This window comes from Macaca mulatta, chromosome 9 (assembly GCF_049350105.2).
Source record: "Macaca mulatta isolate MMU2019108-1 chromosome 9, T2T-MMU8v2.0, whole genome shotgun sequence".
Classification (NCBI taxonomy): domain Eukaryota; kingdom Metazoa; phylum Chordata; class Mammalia; order Primates; family Cercopithecidae; genus Macaca; species Macaca mulatta.
Genome location: NC_133414.1, coordinates 135,918,126 through 135,940,493, shown reverse-complemented (window position 1 = coordinate 135,940,493; position 22,368 = coordinate 135,918,126). Strand labels below are relative to the sequence as shown.

The 22,368-nt window shown below is 46.4% G+C and overlaps 1 protein-coding gene across 3 annotated transcripts in view; it reads left to right on the top strand.

The window, feature by feature from the left end:
* The window catches only part of CPXM2 (carboxypeptidase X, M14 family member 2), a 246,824-nt gene that overhangs the window by 13,402 nt on the left and 211,054 nt on the right, over nucleotides 1-22,368 (top strand). For all 3 annotated transcript variants that reach the window (XM_077947807.1, XM_077947808.1, XM_001082168.5), the window contains exon 3: nucleotides 15,581-15,690. In XM_077947807.1, coding sequence (XP_077803933.1) covers nucleotides 15,581-15,690 — 110 coding nt within the window. The remainder of the gene's footprint in view (nucleotides 1-15,580; nucleotides 15,691-22,368) is intronic.

Here is a 22,368-nt window from a genome sequence, read left to right as displayed (position 1 = left end):
CTGTGAAACTTCTTTTACTAAAAAAAAAAAGGAGGGGTCGAGGATAACCTTGGAGGGGAAAAGCAGCTGAGGAGATCCCTGACATGCAACTGACAGTTGGTGGCCATGGAGGCAGGGCACATGTGGCAGGGTGGCATGGCCGTTAGGAACACAGGCCTAGAGTTGGGCACCTGAGCAAGCAAAGTGTGGCCTCAAATGCAGAACTGGTCATTCTCAGAACCCACAGTCCATCCTCCTCTCAGGATCTACTCAGGTTGCACTGGGGGGCTTTGAGGGCAATGTGGCAGAATGTTGGGCTGGTATACGTGACAGCTACATTATGTTCAAGGTAGCAGGCAGAGCAGATGTCAGCCACTTCATTTGCAAGGTAGTGGGCAGTACAGGCGATGTTAACCACATGGAGTTATGAGAGTGGATGGGGTTAAAAGGCTCATCTCAGACGTAGAAGTCATCCTTATGGAACTGTGGCTTTTGAGGAAGAGACCATGTACATGGCTGTCACTGTGATTAAGGAGTAGTTTCAGCTGTGGCAAGTATCCAGCTACATTTTAGATGTTGTTTTGTAATAGTTTAAGAAGTTGGTTGAGTCATCATTCTAACTAATTCTTCACCTCTTCTCATCCCCACACCCTTTGCTGTGTAACTCTTTAGTTCCCTTTGCCAAAGCTGGAAGTCCCTTGGCTTTGGGCTGGTCCATGAGCCTTGTTAGGCCAACAGGGGTCAAGTGTCAGTTCTGAGCCCATGCTTTGCTTGTTTCCATTTGTCTCTTGGGTCTCTTGCATCTCTACAAGAAGAGTGCACATACCTAGACCGCTGGTCCTAGGAGGCTGAGCAATGAGTGGAACAGATGTGGGCCCAACCAGCAACCCAGAGCTACCCAGCTGAGCTCAACTGATCTACAGACACCTGAAAGTAAATGCTAATTGTGTGCCATTAAGAGTTAGGGGTTTCTTGTTATACAGCAGTAGCTGACCAATACAATGAAGATAAAGCATGACCTTTTTTTTTTTTCCCAAAGGTTACATAACATTCCATAATATAACCACCTAATAATAGACATTTATGTTGTTTCCAATTTTTTGCTACTATAGACAGCTTTTGTTGCAATGAAATTACCTTATGCCATTTTATTTGCCATGCATTCATTGCAGAATTATACTCTACTTGGCAATTCCCACCATGATTTTACCCATTTTCTGGCCTCTCCTTCCCTTTGTTTCCAGACAGATGAGGGCTTGTTTTTCACATGTGTCCCAAGCTTTAAGCTTCTGCTCACATGTTCTCTCTATAGGGAATTGGACAAGCATCAAAGTTGGTGACTGAGAGGACAGCTTTGGGATCAGACTTACACTCGAGACTTTGGACAAGTTACTAACTTTTGGCTGCCAGACTCTGGACAAGTTACTAACTTCTCTATGACTCAGTTTCCTCCTCTGTGAAGTGGGAATAACATTACCTTTATAGGCATATTGTGAAGATTAAGTACTGTCTGCACGGTGTAGCACACAGCGAACAGTAAGCTCTCAGCAAACATTAGCTATGACTTGAATTTACCATCTTGGGGTCTTTTGTGTGCCTTAGAACAGGGGCTGGCAATAAAGGATCAGATTATAAATATTTTATGCTTTAGTAGCTAAGAGGCAAAATCAAGATATTATATAAGTGCTTATATAACCATTTAAAATGTAAACCTTAAAATATTTAAAATTTATTCTTATTTCACAGATCATACAAAAACAGGTGGTGGGCTGTATTTGACCTTTACACAGGCTATAGTTTGTTAACCTCTTCCTTAGAATTTCAGTGCTCTGCAAATCCCACTTCCAGGAAGCCTCCTCTGATCACCTCTCTTCAGTTTCCTATGCTTCTTTCTCATGGTCCTGGTTCCCTTGTTTCTCATTTCACAGTGATTCCTGTGCATAGCACTTTGGTTCTGAAAGCCTGTGAATGCTTAAGAGCAGAGGCCTTGTCTGATTCATCTCTGGATAGACCCAGTGTTGGTAGCAGTACTTGACAATGGTGAACCTGTTTGTTGAGTACCCACATTGTGGTAGAGTCAGCATCATGGTGAACAGAACAGTTGCTCTACATATGCTCAAATGGGTTCTCTATGACCCAGAACAGCAGCTGGTCCTTTCAAGGAAGTGGTCTTTGATTTCAGTTCTTAGAGCAAGATCTGTAGGGAAGAAACATGATCAGCCGGGTGCAGTGGCTCAAGCCTGTAATCCTAGCACTTTGGGAGGCCAAGGCAGGTGGATCGCCTGAGGTTAGGAGTTCAAGACCAGCCTGGCCAACATGGTGAAACCTTGTCTCTACTAAAAATACAAAAATTAGCCAGGCGTGGCAGCAAGCACTTGTAATCCCAGCTGCTCAGGAGACTGAGACAGGAGAATTGCTTGAACCCAGGAAGCGGAGGTTGCAGTGAGCCAAGATCACGCCATTGCACGCCAGCCTGAGTGACAGAGTAAGTCTCTGTCCCACCAAAAAAAAAAAAAAAAAAAAAAAAGGAAACGTGATTTCCTACCAGGATGGAAGTAGGATGGTTTCCCTGACACATGTTGGTGAATGCGAGCTTGCTTGATGCATCTCCCTCATGCCTTGACTGGAAGAAGTTTGAGGCCTCAATCAGGCACCATACTTGGGGATTGGCCAACTTAATGTATATGTGTGTGTGTTTTCAGCTTGAGGGTTTTTCATTGCATCACAGACAGTTTGGTTTTTTATCCAAGCCCTTGTTATGAGCCTCTTCTCTTCATTGCATAACCAGACGGTTCCCTGGGGCTAAATTGGGTCTTCCTTCTTGGCATCTGGCACAACTATTCCCAGATCCCTGATTCTGGAGGATTTTACCGACATAGTAGACATGATAAACTGCCATGCCTGTATTTCAGACTCCTATGGGAGTGACAGGGGAGGTGAGGGGCTGGAATTGGGACAGAGTCACACCCCTCTTGACAGACGGTGGTTAGGAAGCCCAAGAAATATGGGCGCTGGGAAACCAAAGGTGCCCCTACTCCTTGCTATTTTCCACTTTGTGCTCCATCTCAAACATGCCTAAAAAGTTATTCTTTAGTCTCTAAAATGAAACATGTGCCTTTGAAGGATTTTATAGCATTCCTTTACAATGTGGAGAGTTTTATTTTGTTTTTCTAACAATGGGTTTGTGGCAGGGCCTTCACTGGGTTTGATTAGGGGTCCTGGGCTGGCTGTAGCCTACAGTAGACATGTCTGTAAACTTAGTGTGTTTATGAACACCACATGAGCAGTGTGGCCAGTCTGCAGCTATAAGCTTCAGAAACCTTGGTCTGAAACCATAGGCACAGTGGACTTGTCAGCCTAGAAATACTTCCCAGACAAGGGTTTAGGGGACAGAACTCTGATGTGCTCGGTAGCACCCATAGGTGGCATGAAATTTCATTCATTTGTGTCAGTCACTTGACCCCAAGTGTGGTTCTTATTGACCAAGTACATACTGGTCCATTTATAGGGGAGACATTCTAGGGCTGTACCTCTTCAGAATCCCCATGACAGAGGAGAGTACGTGTGCTTCTGTTGCTCTTGGGGAATTTGTTCTTGGCATACTGTGACCTATCTTGTTTCCATCTTCTCAAAGCTTCTGTGATAAAACCCTCTTTATTCTGTATTACTGACTCTGGAATGGATTTAATAGAAAACCAAATTTACCATGTTATGCCCTAAAACTTTATAAAAAAAAATTGGCACTTAAACCACTTGTGGTGGAAGTTGGTCTTATGGTGAACGTAGGTTTCTTTCCTGGCTTATTAAACATTTGACTATGAAAGCAGTAAACACATGCTATAAACTGATCATGTCCCCACAGAATGTGTATGTTGAAATGCCAACCCACAGGGTAATGGTATTTGGGGGTGGGGCCTTTGTGTGTGTGTGGTGGGGGGGCAGGGGGCAGTGATTAGATCATGAGGGTGGAATTCTCATGAACGGGATTAGTGCTCTTATAAAAGAGACCCCCAAGAGCTCCCTTGGCCTTTCCTCCATGTTAGGACACAGGGAGAGGATAGCCACTGTCCATGAACCAGGTCCTCATCAGACACTGAATCTGTTGGTGCCTTGATCTTGGACTTCTCAGCTTTTAGAAATGTGAAAAATAGGCTGGGTGTGGTGGCTCACTCCTGTAATCCAGCACTTTGGGAGGTTGAGGCAGGCAGATCACCTGAGCTCAGGAGTTTGAGACCACCCTGGGCAACGTGGTGAAACCCTATCACTACTAAAATACAAAAAATTACCCTGGCCTGGTGATGCATGCCTCTAGTCCTAGCTACTCAGGAGGCTGAGGCACGAGAATCGCTTGAGCCCTGGAGGTGGAGGTTGCAGTGAGCCAAGATCATGCCACTGCACTCCAGCTTGGGCTACAGAGTGAGACTCTGTCTCAAAAAAAAAAAAAAAAAAAAAAAAAAAAAGGAAGAAAAAAGATATGTGAGAAATAAATTTCTGTTGTTTATAATCTGGTACAGCAATTTGAATAGACTAAGACAAGTACTAAGTACAAATGAAAAGGCAGTATTTTGCAGTGCCACCTGTCTGTTGGATATCAAGTATCCATATATGCCTGGCTTTGTTTTCAGGCTCACTAATCTTTGTCATTAATGCATTTTTCTACCCATGCTTGAAATATCTCACTTTCTTAATTACCGTAGGTTTATAACAAATCTTGACATCTGGTAGAACAGGACCCATTCTTCTTTAAAAGTTGTGTTTATTCTTGACCCATTATGTGTACTTGTAAACACACACACACACATTTACATCATGTAGTCAAGTTCTACAAAAATTCTCTTGGAATTTTGATTTAGATTTGCATTGATTTTACAAATCAATTTGGGAGAATGAACACATTTACAACATTGACTCTTCTAATCCATGAACATGGTATATCTCTCCACATATTAGACCTTCTTTAATATCTCTCATAGAAATTTATCTCTAGAGGTCTTATATATCTTTTAATAGATTTACCCTTTGATACTTGCTATTCTGTGATACTTTTAATTTCAATTTTCTACTCTTTACTGGTAGACTACAGGTGTATAGTTAATTTTTGAATGTTGATTTTTATATTCAGCAATCTTGCCAAACTCTTATTAATTACATATTATTTGATATTTAAGTACAAAATCATGATTTATATGAAATAATGACAATTTTGTTTTTTCCTTTTCAATTTTTATACCTTTATTTTTCTTTACTGTGTTGGCAAAGACCTCCATTCATAAAGAATAGATCTTCCTGGTAGGTTTTAATTCTGCTTCTGTATTTTTAGTTTTCTTGCTATTTGGCCTTATTTAAAATATTTTCCTGTTTATCCTTTTCTTCCGCATTTTTTTTTTTTTTTTTAATGGCAAGTAGAGGCCATGACTCTTGGATTATACAAAGGATGAACAGTGTCTGAGTGAAATATTTTCCTAGCTATCACATCAAGTTACTTTCAAGGTCACATTATTTCTCTGAGTGTTTTGGATGGTATACCTCCTTTAACGTTCTTTTGGTGGAATTTTTTGTTCTGCACAGACTGTACATTAGTGTTCATTCTTTATTTATTTTTCAGTGAGGCAAGATTCAGCCAGATTTTCTCCAGGAGGGACAGTCTAAGCCTTTTCTCAGATCTGTAAATGTTGACTAGCTCAAAATGCAGAACCTCCAATACAGCAGAGTTTCCAGTTTCTAGCAGCCTTTTGTCTTTTATATATTTTTGTTCTGAGGTCTCAACTTCAGTCCTCCTTCCTACTTCCAGCCGGTAACCATTACTCCTGCTTCTCCTCAAAGATAACCACCATCAGATACAACTTTTGCCTGTTTTGAACTTAATATTGATAGGATAACACATGGTATGCTCTTTTGTGTCTGACTTCTTTTGCTCAATATGATGTTTATGAGATTCATCTATGTTGTGTATCGCATAGTTCATTTATTTTTATTGATTTATAGTATTCTAGTGCATGACTATACTGCAGGGTATTCATTCTCTTGTTGATGGGCATTTGGATTGTTTTCAGTTTTTGGCTATTATAAATGGTGCTGTTAGGACTATTCTTGAATAAGTCTTTTGGTGTATATGTGAATGCATTTTTGTTGCATGTATACCTATAAGAATTGCTGGATCATAGTGTATGATTAAGTACTGCTGGAGATTTTTCCAAACTGATTGTACCAGTTAACACTTCTACCAGCAGTGAATGAAAGTTCTAGTTGCTTCACATTCTTACCAGCATTTGATATTGTCAGTCTTTATTTTATTTTATTCATATTGGCTGATATCTCATTGTGGTCTTAATTTGCATTTTCCTGATGACTAGTGACTAATGCTTACTTACCATTAGGATAACCTCATTTGTGAATACATGCTCAGTTCTTTTGCCTGTTGTTTTTCTTGTTGATTTATAGGAGGGTTTTTGTTTGTTTATTTGTTTTTCTTGAAAATACAATGAATATGAGTCCTGTATCAGATACATGCATAGTGAATATCCCACTTCTTGGCTCACTTTTAACTCTAGTAGAGGTGTCTTTTGAATAACAAATGCTCTTAAATTTAATATAGACCAATCATCAATATTTTCTCTTGTGGTCAGTACTTTTTCCTTTGGGCTAAGAATGTTTTTTGCCCACCCCAAGGTCATGAGATATTTTCATGTTATCCTCTAGTGATAAAGTTTCTTTTTACATGAACATATTTTCATTAAAGTAATCTGATTTAAATAAAAACATTAGGGAAATAATAGTGCAGGTAGTACACGGATGTGGAAAAATTTATGAAGATAATAATTGGCAAGTGCTTGAGGGTTGATAAATGTTCTTTTGAATCAATAATTCCTTTTTTTTGAGCCTTATAAGCAATGTATAAAGAATAGTGTTAGTTTTCCATGATGATGCAGACATAGGGATTATCAGTTATACTGGATCATAATGCAAATTCATTCATTTGGGAACATTGGTTGGGCATTGGGATGAAAACTTGTCATTGCTGCTCTTGAGGCTCACAGCCTGTTCAGGGAGACAGACTAAACTACCACGGTAACAGTGTGGACTTTTCCTAGGAGGTTAGGCTAAAGGCAGGAGTGAGTAGGCTGAGAGGGTTGAGTGCAGGGGAGGAAGTCTTGGGAGGCTTTTCAGATAGAACAGCCCCTGAGCTGGACATTTAAGAAGGAGGTAGGTGATCAGAACCTTTGAGGCTGAGGCTCCAGGTTGACTCCAGATCTCAGCTGCTGTAGCCAGCGTGGACTGGAACCCAATTCTTTGAGAGTATCCTCTGTTGGATCCATTGGGGTCTGGGAAAGAAAATCTCTGAGCTTGTGTAACCTCACAGGTAAAAGACCCCAGTCAGGTTTGCAGGGACTCTCTTCTGAGACTGGTTGTCTCAGAAGAATCACCTGGGAACTTCAGACCAGTGGTGGGTTCCTTTGCTGTCCTATTGATCAGTTTCTGGGAGAGGGGTTAGGACACCTTTCCTTTAAGTTTCTTTGAGATTCTGATGCTCAGTTGGGGTGAGAACTGCTGTCTGGAGGAGCTCAGTGATGAGGGTCTGAAGGATCATCTCTCCCGTGGTGGGTGTTAAACAGCTTTCCAAGGACAACTAGATAAGGCTGAGATTGGCTAAGAGATTTCCCAAGACCCAGAGAGACACCCTGTCCCTCAGGGAAGCCAGTGGTATCTGAGAAAGGCAGAGAGCTACTGCAGACAGATTTTCAGTGCACTGGGAAGCTGCCTTCACACTTCACTGATCAAAGGGAATGTCAAGTTCAGAAAGGCGAAGGAAATAATTCTGTTAAGTCGAAGCTACTCCATTTATAGGCGGCAATGAAAGCAAAAGTTCAGGAAGGCTGTTAGCTTGTTCCTGGAAGCGCCCATCATGTCTTGAGGCTATCACAGCAGGCCACAGGGCCTTGGACTGTGAACTCTGCTCTGCCAGCGGGAAACGCCTGTCTTGGCTCCAGCCCTTTTCCTGGTGTGACCCCAAACACCACCAAGCAACTTCATTTGTGTTATGCTCTCGAGTTTTCAAGTCAGACGGAGACGGTGTAAAGATTACGCTTGAGCTTTTATAACTCAGACACCTAATGGCTATTTAACGGTGTTCAGCATCCCTGAGTCTCAGCGATGATGAGCGACGATGCCCATCTCTTGGGGTCATTGTGCAGATTCAATGACAGGAGTCTCTAGCTGGTCTGTCTCGCAGTAGTTACCTGCAGGTTTTCCTTGGTGCTCCCCAAATCACTACACTTTTAAAATAATTTTCATGACATGACTCCATAACAGCCCCCTACCCCCCAGACAGATTTGGAATACTGAAGGTGGGGTGTTGGGGTCGATGCTAGATTGAGAATTCTTACTTATATGCTATATTCTGACTGTGCCCTAGAATTTCTGGGCCACAAAGGCCCCCATGATCTTAAATGCAACGGACATTTGCAATTTGTTCAAGAGTTGCTGTGCGTAGATGGTAATGTATGGTGGTGATGATGATGATGAGGAGGACTAATGAATCTGTGCCAGAGGGCAGATGTCTCTTTGGAAAAGTATCTGTAATGCAGAGACTGCTAGCAAGAGACAGATCTAAGGCAGTGCGTGCGTGGGGTGGGGTAGAATGAGGCAGGGGACCCCATGCTCACCTCCCGAAGAATAGAGCATGGGGCTGGGAGATGGCGCCCTGCTCAGTGTGGTGTGTTCTCAGAGAGGCTTTTCTCTTTAAGAGAAAAGCAGATTCATCGTGGATGATTGTCACTCTCCTTTCCTCCAGATTGTGACACATCTCTGATCTCTAATTAATATTTTCCTGAAGTGTTTTCACACTTTTTTCTGTGTTCTCCTCACCCACATGCTTCTCAGGATTAGATCCTTTTTTCTTTCTAGAAGCAACAGAAACTTGATTTAATGGTAAAGGATGAATTTGTTCATTTTAGGGGAGGAACGGGGAGCTCGTCTTGAGGCTGTTGGAACAAATGGGCTCAAGAGTCACTGAGTGATTGACGTTGGAGCCTGCTTCCCTGCAGCCTGGCTGGGAACCCCGGCAGAACGCTGCTGAGGGATGAAGAGCTGCCAATGAGTTTCCCACTTATTTCAAGCACTCTTTAAACCTAGTAATTATATCATCAATTGACATTGTAATACAAATATGTTACAGTTCCAACAAAGATTTTTTTAAACTCTCTGATTACAGATATTTAAATTAAGCTTCGAAACCTTGCTTCTCCTCCGTTTTGCTTAGTCACCCATGCAACAGTCGTGTCTTTCTCAGTAATGTTTTCTGAAGGATGGGGAAAAGTCCTAGTCCTTGGAAGTAGTATTGTGATTGACAGTTCCTGGGACCGGGAGCAGATGTTTCTTTGAGAATTTAAAGTCGATGGAATTCTAACCTCTCCTTCTAACTTTGTTATGCTTTTGGAGTTCTTTGACTGGCAGTGTTCTCTGGGCTCATTTTGCGGGAAGTGCCATGCAGTCCTCAGTGTTTGCCGCACCCGCCGGTCACGTGTCTGGTTGCCTTTGTGTCTATGTTTCTGGGCGCCGTGATTCCAGCTGTTCTTTCAGTAAAGGCTTATGGTTATGGTGGGAGTAGGGCACATTTTCTGAATACTCTTGTGTCTGAAAGAGCCCTTAATTACCATGACAATTACCGTGACTATTGACTGTAACTTAGCTGGTAGTGGCTTCCAGATCCCACTTTCTTTTCCTTCAGCCCTTAGAATGCACAGGTTGCTGCTGCAAAGTCTTTGCTATTCTGATGATCACGCTCGATAATCTCCTGGCAGTCCTAGACAAGCCCGGGACTGTGGCTGGGAGACAGTACTTGTCTTCTTTCTGCCATCTCTGCCCTTCTTTTGAGATTTCTGGTTTTGAAGACATGGAGGTTTCCTGGATGCTGGTTTCTTCATGCTGTGGATCTTGTCTGGCTGCTGATTGCCTCAGAGAAGCTGCCTAGGGGTTACAGTGTTAGCAGCAGTTCCCCATGGTGGCTGGGGTCCAAAGACCAGGGTGCAGCCCAGAGACTGAAGTGCTGACAATGATGTCACTTCAGGGACCAGGAGTGGCCTTGGGCACTGGCCTAAGGGAGTGGGAGCTGCTGGTTTCTGGTGACTTGTTTGCACTGTGCTCCCTTTGGTCTTTGTCAGCCCAGGGTGCAGCTGAGAGAGGTCTCATCCACTTTTCAAGACCTCTGCAGGCCTGGGAACTGCAGATGTTTTCAAATGTTTTGCTCTAGCCCCTGTGGCTCTGAGACCTCCAGACCATTCTGCAGGTTGAAGATTCCCCAATCCTCCTCTCTCCGACGTGGCTCAGCATGCTTTGCAAGTGGTTTCCTCATCCTGCATAATTCTCTCCCCACTGTAGTATTGTTCCCCTTAGCCGGAGAACCTGAGGGAGGAGCAGGTCACTTTATTCATTTTAGACGTTGAGTAGACCTGTCAAAAATCTCTAGATGGGCCGGGTGCGGTGGCTCACGCCTGTAATCCCAGCACTTTGGGAGGCCAAGGCGGGTGGATCACTTGAGGTCAGCAATTTGAGACCAGCTTGGCCAGCATGGTGAAACTCCATCTTTACTAAAAATACAAAAATTAGCCGGGCATGGTTGCGGGCACCTATAATCCCAGCTACTTGGGGGGCTGAGGCAGGAGAATTGCTTGAACCTGGGAGGCGGAGGTTGTGGTGAGCCAAAAATCACACCATTGCACTGCAGCCTGGGTGACAAGAGCGAAAATCTGTCTCAAAAGAAAAGAAAGAAAGAAATCTCTAGGATGATGCTCTCAGGGTAGAAAGAAAAGAAGAACAATGAATCAGGTTGAAATATTCTGAAATTCATCAGAGTTAAGTATTAAGTTTGGTGAATATTTCAATATTCTGTATTTTGAATTAATTTAGAATCTTTAAAGCAAAAGATAATTTTCCTGTCTTTTATTTTCTAGTCCTTTACTTCCTGTTCTTTAGCGTAGGAAAACCCTGCCTTTTTCTAAATGTGGAGATTCCTATGTCAGATGTTCAATATAAGTCTTTAAGATGGGCTTGGGAACTTATCCTGGGATGCTTTATTCTGATATGGGATTTTTGCCTTGTTGATCTTTGCATAAAGGTATGTGGGATAGTGAGCTTGTGCTTAGACTACTTTATTCTTAAACTTCTTTTTAACTTAACAAATGTTATCAAGTGGGGTTTGGTGAAGGGGGGTAACTCCCAGCTGACTCAGTGGGTAGTTTTATGTGAGCCTGCAGGATGCCGTGCTGCGGGGCATGGCGCCCTGCGTTAGGCAGGGTTGCAGTAACATTTGTGAATTGCCCTGATGCTCATGGAAAACAGGGTGAAGTCAGAGTGAGGCAGACGTGGGATGGAAGGAAGGAGAGGAGGCTATCAAAGGGAAAAATAAAGAATGGAAGACTGATGAAATGAGAACCTTCCAAGTGAAGCTGACATTACTGCTGTGTGCCTGACTGATACTGCGGCCTCTGCCACACGAAAGTGAGGGGACAGAGTCCCGAGGAAGAAGTGGTGACAACCTTGAGGAGATTCTTTTGCAGCAGACATTGGAAGATGACTGGGTATTTGCTTCAGCTGCAGATTGCAGGCGGATTACTCCAGCTGCCGCATTCACACCTGCCTGATGGGAGCCACCAGGTTTCTGAGGCCTGCCCGCCACGTCAATAGGCCGGTCTCCAGACAAGCAAGTGATCTGAGTTTAAACTTGTTTTTTTTTTTTTTTTCTTGAGACAGTGTCTCACTCTGTAGCCCAGGCTGGAGTGCAGTGGCATGATCTCAGCTCACTGCAGCCTCCGCCTCCCAGGTTGAAGCGATTCTCCTGCCTCACCCTCCCGAGTAGCTGGGATTACAGGCATGTGCCACCACACCTGGCTAACTTTTATATTTTTAGTAGAGATGGGGTTTCACCATATTGGCCAGGCTGGTCTCGAAATCCTGACCTCAAGTGATCCGCCTGCCTTGGCCTCCCAAAGTGCTGAGATTACAGGCGTGAGCCACTGTGCCCGGCCCTGAATGTAAACTTTGTGCATGTCATTGGACGCCAAGTGGTGTAGACGGTGCCTGTGACACCTCATAGATGAGGTGTGGGCTCAGAAGGTGGATTGTTACAGGGAAGGGGAGGGGCTCTCTTAGGGAATCAGTCTGAAGGTGACGAGCCTGTGCCGCAGCAGGGGAAAGACTGCCCTCGGGGAGGTGGAAAGCAAAGTCCAAACAAGGAAGGAAGGTCTGGACTGGGAGAGAAGAAGAGAAAGAGCAGAACATTGTGTGATGGAAACCAGGGCCATGCGTGGTGTGGGGGTGGAGGAGTGGCTGAGAGGCAGAGACTGCGGGGCCCAGTATAGAAGAAACAGAGAAGAGGCTGAGGAGTCCCAAAGGGCCACAGAGTGACCAGGGCCACTGTGAATGAATGGAGTCAGGAGCAAAAATCCCAGGAAAGGAAGGGAGAGAGGAAGCGGAGATGGAGGTGTTGCCCCTCTTGGGGTTGGCCGGTAGGAGGAGGCAGTTGGAAGAACCGATAACTCAGAAGCTGGATGAGCCTGCTTGAGCTGTGTTCACACTCAGCTCCGGGCAGCAGATGCAGATGCAGATGCCTGTCCTGTGCCCCGTGTCGGTTTGAATTTGGCATCCCCTTGTTTTGCTAACAGCACCCTGATCCCAGTGGGCAGCCAGGGGACCAGGCGAGTCAGGCCCTCTCTGGAGGCACGCGTGAGGTTGAGTGGAAACTCAGAGGTGTGATAGCAGGTGGACAGTGCCATTGGAATCCACTGTTCTGCTGCCTAGATGACGGGAGCTCTGTGCCTTTCCACCCGCACGTGTCCTGTGTCCCGCCTCTGTCCTTCTCACTTTCTGCCATCCCTGTCATTTCTCTAGGGACTTCCCTTCCTGTCTAAGTTGGCTGTGGTTGGTTTCTTACAACCAAAGGGCCGTCGCTCACCCACGCGGATCAGTAACGCTGTCTTTGCCTTTCAAGGACTTTGTGTGTTCTCTGTGTGGAATCTCTAGCTTCTTTGTAAGTGCCACGGGCAATGGAGAAGGCTTCCAAACCAAACTAATGGCTCTAAAAATAGCATCTTCTAATAAGGACAAAAAATCCCAGTGTCAGAGCATTGGGTTCCTGTAAGACCACATTTGCGAGCAGACCAAGTTCGTGTGTGTGTTTATCTGGGCTCCTCCCGCAAAGTCATCATCTGTGCTGTGGGTGGAGGGAGTGAAGTTATTGGCTTTGCCATGACACCATCACAGGAGTGGACAAGAGTGGCTGTTAGATGTGGCAGCTGCCGGCACTGCTGGCTGCGGGAAACTCAGCCTGTGAGAGGGCAGGCATTGCACTTTTCAGTTGCTGTTAGATGTGCATCCATGAAACACCTCACTTGTGGGCACTTTCTATTCAACCCCTTCTGTATCTTGGCAAGAGGATGTGACAGAGCTTCTGTCTATTGAGAGAAAAGCAATTTTGATGGATATGTAATTTTAGTCAGGTACTTCCTTTTTTGAATTAAAATACTCACATGCATAGGAGTCGTTGTCTTTTTCTGGAAGAAATGTTTTGAATAGCAATTATTGTTGCTTTATTGAGCTGGTACATGATCTATGTATGTCTGCCTGTCCATCTGGTGGGCTATCTGTCCATCTGTCTGTCTCTCACTTTGACTGTATAAATGATATAAATAAAAGTGGCTTTGCTGAAGGAAGTCCATAGAATTTACTGCCTGCTGTGTCTTCTGCCACCAAGGAAGAAGCTGGTGGATGGGAAGACTTTCAACATGGCAGTGAAATAGGTTCGTAAGATGACAGCAGATCCTTTTGGTGTTTCTGGTGCTTGGTTATGTGGGACTGTTGTGGGCATGTATTGAGCACCAGGATGTGGAGGGACAGGACCTGTGCCTGGTTCCCCCCATCACGGTCTGAAACTCCCCAGGTCCCTTGAACCCTGAAACCATAGCTGGCAGAGTAAAGATAAATAGAGGCTATTCCCAGGCCACCAGGAATCGCCTGATAGAACCTGCTGCCTAGCCAGCTTGGTGTCACAGTCAGTTGGTGGGGTCTCTCTCTCAGTGGGTGGGGTCTCTTGGTGGGCAGGGTCTCTCAGGACAGACTGGTTATTCCTGAGAAAGCTGACTGTGTCTAAGGCAGGACAGGCTGAGACCAGGTGATGGGGAAAAGAGCAAGGAGTGAGCAGGAGACGAGGATAAGAATGGGGCACAGAGGGGCAGCAGCCCCAGCTTAGGGAACCCAAGAGCTTGAGCCAGAGCCCAGGCTCCTGGGGCCAGGCTGCAGGATGTCCTGGAGTCCAGCCTCTCAGAAGGGACAGGAGTGTAATGGGTCAGTGGTCTTGACTCTCAGAGCTTGCCCTGGATTCTGACGAGGCCCTCTGGTGGATACCAGTGACCGCTGGGGACTGTGAACTCCAAGAGGAGAGTGGCATTTGACAGAAAGGGCCCATTGTCCTGAGGTGAGAGTGGAGGGCACGGGCCCAGGCTCCCAGCTGTCTCAGAGAGTGACGGGGTGTGGGATTATAACCTGGGCTCAGGGGCCAAGCTACGGAGGTGCCAGACCATGAGAGGGGCAGGGTGGGGCTGCTGGGACAACATGAGAAGGTTCTGTGAGGAGGCAGGGCTGTTGGAGGCGCAGCAGTGAGGATTTCTGAGTATGTAGTGTGAAGATTAACCTTGCTGGTCAGCCACTTGAAGTCCATTTCTGGTAGGCAGGATGGAGAATGACTCTGTGAACATGCGGGACCCAGGAAATACCACCACATGGGTCAGATTCATGTCCTTCAGGCCTGGAAGGTGTGAGGGCCCTGGGGAGGGAAGGGGCATGGTAACCAGGTTTTCCTCTGTGAGGTCAGCCTCAGATGGTTGGCATGCCTGCTGCACAAACGCCCTCAATGCGGGGCCCCCCAGTTCATTGTGTGGCCCCCACTCGCTGCATGGCCTTTCGCATTCACTGTGTGCACCCTTCTGCCTTCACTAAACGCTCCCCCACTCACTGTGGTGGGCGTGGGGGCAAACAGCAGCCCAGGGGTCAGGAGACCCATTCTGGATGCTGCTGTAAACACTGTCATTCTTAAAGACAATGGGCTAGGCTGGGATGATCAAGCACTGGTGTTTTATTCCAGGGGCAAATGGTGTTTACTAGTTGTGCTCCACATTATCCATTTTGCAGAGAATGGAAAACAATAGACTTTTTTTTCTACTTATATTCCTCTGCTCATTAGCATGCACAATATAAAGGCCAGAGTTGCTGAAGCAAAATCAGCAGGTTCTGATTAATTTGCAGAGCTCCAGTGATGCTTCCTGACTGAGTCACGTTGGGGAAGGATCCTTAATTGGGAACAGCCTCAGACAGTAGCATGGACAGCAAAAAAGAAGGAATATCAGAGCAAAAACACCCCTAAAGCAAATGCCAACAAGAAAGAACATAGGCTTAATGTTGACAGTTCAATCAACCGTGTCTGGAAAGACCGGGCATGCCTGTGGGTGGCAGTTCAGGGGAAAATGGAAAAGCACGCGGCCAGATTTAGAAAATAAGAAACTCATCCCTTTCAGCATCTGTCCTTGTTTTTAACAAGCATTGTCCTTTCCAGGTTGCCCACCTCTTGGTCTGGAAACCTTAAAAATCACAGACTTCCAGCTCCATGCCTCCACGGTGAAGCGCTATGGCCTGGGCGCACATCGAGGGAGACTCAACATCCAGGTACCTAGCCCTGTGGTTGTAAGGATTTTGACCGCCTTGTTTATTGCTCTGGTTCCTTGAGCTTGGGTCAGGCAATGCCCAGGATTTAAAATGCATTAGCCTGAATTCTCACAGTACGAAAGGATATTGCTGAATGATCCTAATTTTACAGTGAGAGCTCTGAGACTCAGGGAGGCAATGTCTTCTCCAACGACTGTCGTGAGTAAAAGTGAGACCACCAGTACCTGGACCCAGGTTGTTCCTTTTCCGCCCTTTGAACACTTCTCTTCCACATGCTGTTGGTCTGGAAAGGACAGGAGGAGAAGGTGGAATGCCTGGGGCATGGCGGGGCAGAGCCGTGGCACATGAGGCAGTGGCATTTGTCTTCCCTTGCCTCCCTGCCAATGCTTCTTGTCTCTGCCACACACACATCTTCTAGGCTTTCCTGTGGCTCCCTCCATTGCGTTCCCCCAGGTCAAGCCCCAGGCTCCTGGGGCCATGCACATTCTGGCTGGTCTCCCTCTTGGAGGCTCAAGAGCCTTTCTTAACTTGGGCCTCAAGAGTGTCAGGCCTCCCTCTCTGTCAGTCCCATCAGTCCAAGGTCTTGCTCCAGGAAAGTGAGCTCCTCCCTGCACACTCTACATGCCATGCAATTCTTGACTCCAGACCCTTTCTGTAGCAGGTTCCCCTACCAGAAACTTCTACTGCCCAACCATGCCCCACTCACATGAATCCCACCTGATCCATGCGTGAGATTCCTATTGCTATTGTGACAAATAAATGTAGCCTCTTCCCACAAATGTATTCTCTTACGGTTCTGGAGGACAGACGTCTCACTGGGCTAAGTCAAGGTGTGCAGGGCTGTGCTCCTTTCTGGAGACTGTAGGGAGAATCAATTTTCTTCCCCTTGTCAGTCTTGAGAAGTTGCCCTGTTCCTTGCTAGTGGCTCTTTCCTTCTTCAGAGTCAGCAAAGGCAGGTGGAGTCTTCATGTGACCGTCTCTCTGGTTCTCTGTTCTGATTTCTTGTTCCCCTTTTGAGGATCCTTGAGATTACACTGGGCCCACCTGCATAGCCTGGGATCATCTCCCTTCCTCAAGCAACCTTCCTTCCATCTGTGACCCTCATTCCTCTCTGCGGTGTAATCTAATATATGCGCAGGTTCTGCAGGTTAGAGTGTGGCCATCTTTGGGTAGGGAGTTATTCTGCCGTCCCATCCCCAGGGCCTTTTTTCCTGCCCCACCTCCTGCCGATCTGTTCTTTCTCAGCTTAGCACTTGATCTCCGCCGTCCCGTGTGGCTCTCTAATGGCACCGTATTCTAGTTTTCTTTCTAGAGCTCTTCTGTGTGGGGAGTAGTTTCCAAGTCTCTTTGCACATGCACCATCTCTGGTCTAGGGAAGGAGGAGGTTCCTTGCCCATGGTCCTGAGGGCCATCAAGGGTACACTCAAAGCTAATGGCTTCCAAGTGGCAGAGGGGACCCCTTACTCCCCCAACAATCTGTATAAATGTGCAAGGGGCTGCTGCTGTGCTGGGAACTGTGTACGAACAGATAAGGTTCCTTCCCAGGGAGCTCATGGGACTGGGGACATCTGAGCCAAGCTCTGACTCCAAGCTTTGCTGTTTCTCCAACCCCACCCCTCAGACTGCACCGCATCAAACAGACTTTCGAACTGTTTAACCTCCGCCACTTTTTAGTTCAGAGGAATTCAGGTAGAACATTTGTAGAACTAACTTTAATGAGATCCGAAGGTTGGTTTATAAATACTCGTGTAAAAAAAGAATAATAACTATTAAGAAATATTTGGATGTGCACAACTGTCAACTGCAAACAAATCTCTTATGTTTTGTGAGAGGATGAACACATGAGCCCTCAAAGCTTGAGCCGGAGCTAAGGTCATGTTCACACAGCGCCTCCAGTACCCTAGAAGGGGATCCAGTCCTCTGAGGAAATAACGGTCAGGCCCAAGCAGGGCGTGTGCAGCCTGTTTTGTGCATTCATCAGGGGAGATGTCATCTGATGCTTTGCATGCTTTCACTATAATTGAAATTATCTTTTGAAAAAGAGAAAGTGTCCATGTTTATTTGTGCTTTTGGTAAAAAATTAAAAGGTCCTGTTAATCCTAAATGTGTTGGGGTTGAATGGGAAGGTTGGGGGGCATGGTGTTTGTGTCCCTTCAGTTGGGAATTCCACCGGCAGAGTGCCAAGCAGGGTGTGCCAATGAGACATTGTAGGCAGGCATGCTGAGTGCAGACCTTGGCCTTGACATTTCTAGATTGGGGGCCTTTGGAACAATGATCTTATGTCTCTGAGGCTCAGTTGCCTCATCAGAAAGACGAGAGTCCTGATCACTCACAGGTTCCTTGAGTGGTGACCTTAGGTGACTTCTGATTTTAAAACATTCCCTGGATCATCTCCTTCCTCTGTTGAAAGGCTCTGGTGGCTTCCACTTACCATATGAGGAAAGTCCCAGGTTGGCCCTGGGTGACTGGGTCCCTCTCTGAACCTTCATTTACTTATTTCCTTGGGTTTTATCTGTCCCTTCCTTGTGAGTAAGCCCCATGTTAGATGTGGCCTTGTTTCTCCTGCTTGCCCAGCCCCTGGTGTGCAGAATAGCACCTGCAACATGGGAGGTGCACCGAGGACATGCATGGAGACCTGGCTCAGGTGCAGATGGTGTTTATTCACTGACCTGCCTTTGCTGGGCTGCACAGGAGCCTCGCTGTGGATGGGGTGTCCAGCAGGGAGCAGCTGGCGAGGCTGTCGTCACTTCATCTTCCTGGCTTCAGGTAGTCCTTCACCCATGGGAGGCCCACCCCAGGCAGACGCCAGGCTCCCCTCGGTGAACGCGTTGACTCAGCGCACTCCCCTGCCTGTGGTCGGGGTGAAAAGGAGGCCGTGTTTGGGAATCACATCAGTGTGAGTTGTCTTCATGGGTTTTTCTTTCTTCAGTGGTGTCTTATTTACCCTGATGCCTTCTCACAGGAAAGTCTCCGTACCTGCTCTTAGACTGGGAAGTCGCTGCTTTAACAGCCAAATCTGGGCCCGCCATCCCTAGCCTCTGGCTCTGACCCCAGTCAGGTACCTGGTGTCAACCCCAGAGAGGGCAGCGTCACTTGCAGTGTGTGTCTGTGGGCTTCGACATACAGCCCCAGTCCCCCATGGGAAGCTCACCAGGCTAAATCGAGGTGTCAGCAGGGCTGTGCTCCTGTGCCTGCTGGTGACACAGGGAAATGGGGACGAGGTCAGCCCACTTTTGTGGTTTGTGTCTTCCACAGCCAGTGCCACATGCAGTGTGGTTCCACTGTCACAGGTGCATAATTAAAGTCAGTGTGCTCCAAAAATACATCTCCTCACACAGAACGGTTTGAAATGCAGTTTAAAAATAACCACATCTTGTCTCACATACGAGTATTTTGTAGGCGTGTTGAGCTAATGGGATTTTGTGATCGAGAAACACCAAGATGTCAGAATTAGAAACTGTGTTTAATACTCTAGTGCAGGCTGTGAGGTGGTTTAGCCCAGCGCTGTGCCAGCCCAGGACTCTATAGGCGCAGATGTGGCTGTGGTCCAGGCTGGAAGGCATGGGGCTCACAGGCTGGGATGCTGGTGCTGGTCACTGCTGACCAGCCATGTGGCCTTGGGTGAGATGCCCTCATTCTCCGAGGTTCAGTGTCATCATCAGGAAGGTGCAGATCCCACTGCTGGCTCTGCCTCCTTCATGATATTGTGAGGTTCAAAAGGAGTAAAGAAAGATAATTGCCTTTGGCATTTCTCAAATGCATATTCTTACCCATTAGCATTCAGTCTTGCAGCAGACCATTGTGAGGTGCCTGCTATGTGATGGGCACAGAAAGGGCCACGACAAAAAGCCCTAGGAATTCTCTGCCTTCAAGATGCTTCAGTCTCTAGCAAAGGGAGAGTGGGCATCAGCTCCAAGCATTATTGGCACAGTGCTAAGTGCCTTATGTGCGTGATTTCATTTATTCCTCCAACATGGAAGACAGTCCTGTTATTATTACCTCTGCCTTATAGAAAACAGACACAGGGAGCATGGAGTGACTCAGCGCACATTTCCCAGGAGAGGCAGATTAAGAATCCAGGCAGCTTTAAACCTTAAGTTGTTGCTCCTAATGATGCCATAAAACTGCCTCCCAAGTCAACAGATAAAAGTGGTGTAGGTTCGACAGCTGGAATAGTGATCGAACTGTGTACATCTCTCTTTTCTGACAACTGTCTCACATTGATTTATTCATGGGCACCCTTGCCAAATGCTGAGCTGCTTGCAGAAAATGTGACTCTTGCATTTTTGGGTATTCCCCACCCCGTGTGAGCACGGCGTCTGCACATATGGATGCGCTGAATCAACAAAGCTTCCCTGGAGTGGCTGCAGTGCTTAAGGGAGCTTGAGCAGGAGAAGCCTAGCAGGAGGCCGGGCAGGCTGGTCTGCTGTCACATGTGTTTTTCTAGTACATATTTGCCCTGTGTGGTTGGCAGATACAGGGATGATGTCATTATGACACAGAAAAGCAGCATTGGTTCATGTGCAACTTTTGCCAGTCTATGAATGGTCTGTGGGACCGAGTATCAGCACCTGGCCACAGAGTACCCTGTCACGGGTGAGTGTGGAGTCTATGAATGGTCTGTGGGACCAAGCACCAGCACCTGACCACAGAGTGCGCTATCACGGGTGAGTGTGGAGTCTATGCATGGTCTGTGGGACCGAGTACCAGTACCTGGCCACAGAGTGCACTATCACGGGTGAGTGTGGAGTCTATGAATGGTCTGTGGGACTGAGCACCAGCACCTGACCACAGAGTGCACTGTCACGGGTGAGTGTGGAGTCTATGAGTGGTCCGTGGGACCGAGCACCAGCACCTGACCACAGACACTGTCACAGGTGAGCGTGGAAGCTGCAGAGTCCTGTGCGTGGCGCCCTGTGCCTCCTGTTCCTCTGTGTCGGTGGGGCCTGTTCTGGTGCATTGCTCAGGTCCCTTCCCCATTTTGCCCCAGCCTTCAACTCAGCAGCTCAGCTGCCTTCCATTTGCTGACATCATCTGCCTCTCTGCTTGTTTCCTTTTCAGATCAAATCCTGTAATTACAGCTGTATTTAAACACTGTTTTGAGCAACTCAACGTGCCTTCTTAACTGTGCTAATGTGTTTTTAGAATTAATTTTTTTCAGTCTTGTGCTTCCAGACCTGTATAGATTTTGAATGGGCTGGCTGGTGAGCTGGGTTTTAGACTGGGAGCTTTTACTGGAATGGATTTGCCATGTTACCGCAGAAATACCTGTCTCTTTTTCCATCATTGTAAGCAGAAGACTGAAAGAGTACTTATAACTTAATACTTCCTTTTTTCCAAGTAGTATTTTACTTTTGTTAACTTAATAATATAAGGTTAGAGAAAAAAACCAACATTTACATTTTATCACTACATTGGGACAAGATAGACTTTCCAGGAATTCAAGGAAGACATCCAGTTCGGCAGGAGAGCAAAGTTCGGCCCCTCACCTATGATTATTCTTCCTGTGGGCCCAGGACCCTTTTATACTAACTCATTTGCGAGGCTGTGATCTCATTTAGAAACAGTCACTGGTTTCTTCCATTCTGGGAGCAACTACAGACAGATTGGAAATTAACATCCTGAGTCTCCAAGAGAACATGTTGACAATGACCTCTAAAATCAAGCCCAGGGCCAGGCACGGTGGCTTATGCCTGTAACCCAAGTACTTTGGGAGGCCGAGGCGGGCAGATCACCTGAGATCGGGAATTTGAGACCAGCCTGGCTAACATGGCGAAACCCCGTCTCAACTAAAAATACGAAAATTAGCCGGGCATGGTGGTGCATGCCTGTAATCCCAGATATTTGGGAGGCTGAGGCAGGAGAATCACTTGAACCTGGGAGGTGGAGGTTGCAGTGAGCCAAGATCATGCCACTGCACTCCAGCCTGGGCGAGAGGATGAGACTCTGTCAAACAAAACAAAACAAAACAAAACAAAAACATGCTTAGATCCTTTGCCTGTAGTTAGTTAGTTAGTCTTAGGAAGTGACCCTGTATTCAGGTGGGTCATCTAATGGCAGCTCATCACCTGCCCCACCCCCAAAGAATCCTCCTTTGAGGACCCTAAGATATTTTCCCTGGGTCATAAACTAAGGAAGGGGGTTCAGGGACAGCAGCCCTGCCGAAGTGACTTATTGCACCACTCTTATTATTTTGGATATTTTCTTAGCTGGCAAGCCTTGAACAGATTGCAGTAGTAAGTACTGCCACATCAGAGGGCTGGCTTTCAACCTCATTCTCAAGAATTTAAATTACAGTAAGTCAGGATCTGATGTGTGATCAGAAGAAATGAAACACCAAGTGTGTGGTTGGGACTCATGATGTCACCACAATTTCTGCCTATAACTGAGGATGTAAAAAAGTTGGTGCTCAGATCAGAGCTTGGAAGAAACAGCTGATGTTTTGAGGTCACAAGGAAAAGCATAGCACGCTGCCTACACAGCTCTGGGTGTCTTTGTGATAGTCTGGTCACAGTCGTTTGGCACTCTGTGGACCAGGTCTTGTCTCACCCACGTTAGAAATGACTGAGAGTTTGGTCCCCTAGAGAGAGAGGCTCACCTCTTGTAGCTCTTCCATGAGAAATGTCTGGCCATAATAATAGTGTCTGTCAGGGCCATTTCCCCAGCACCACTGGAAGG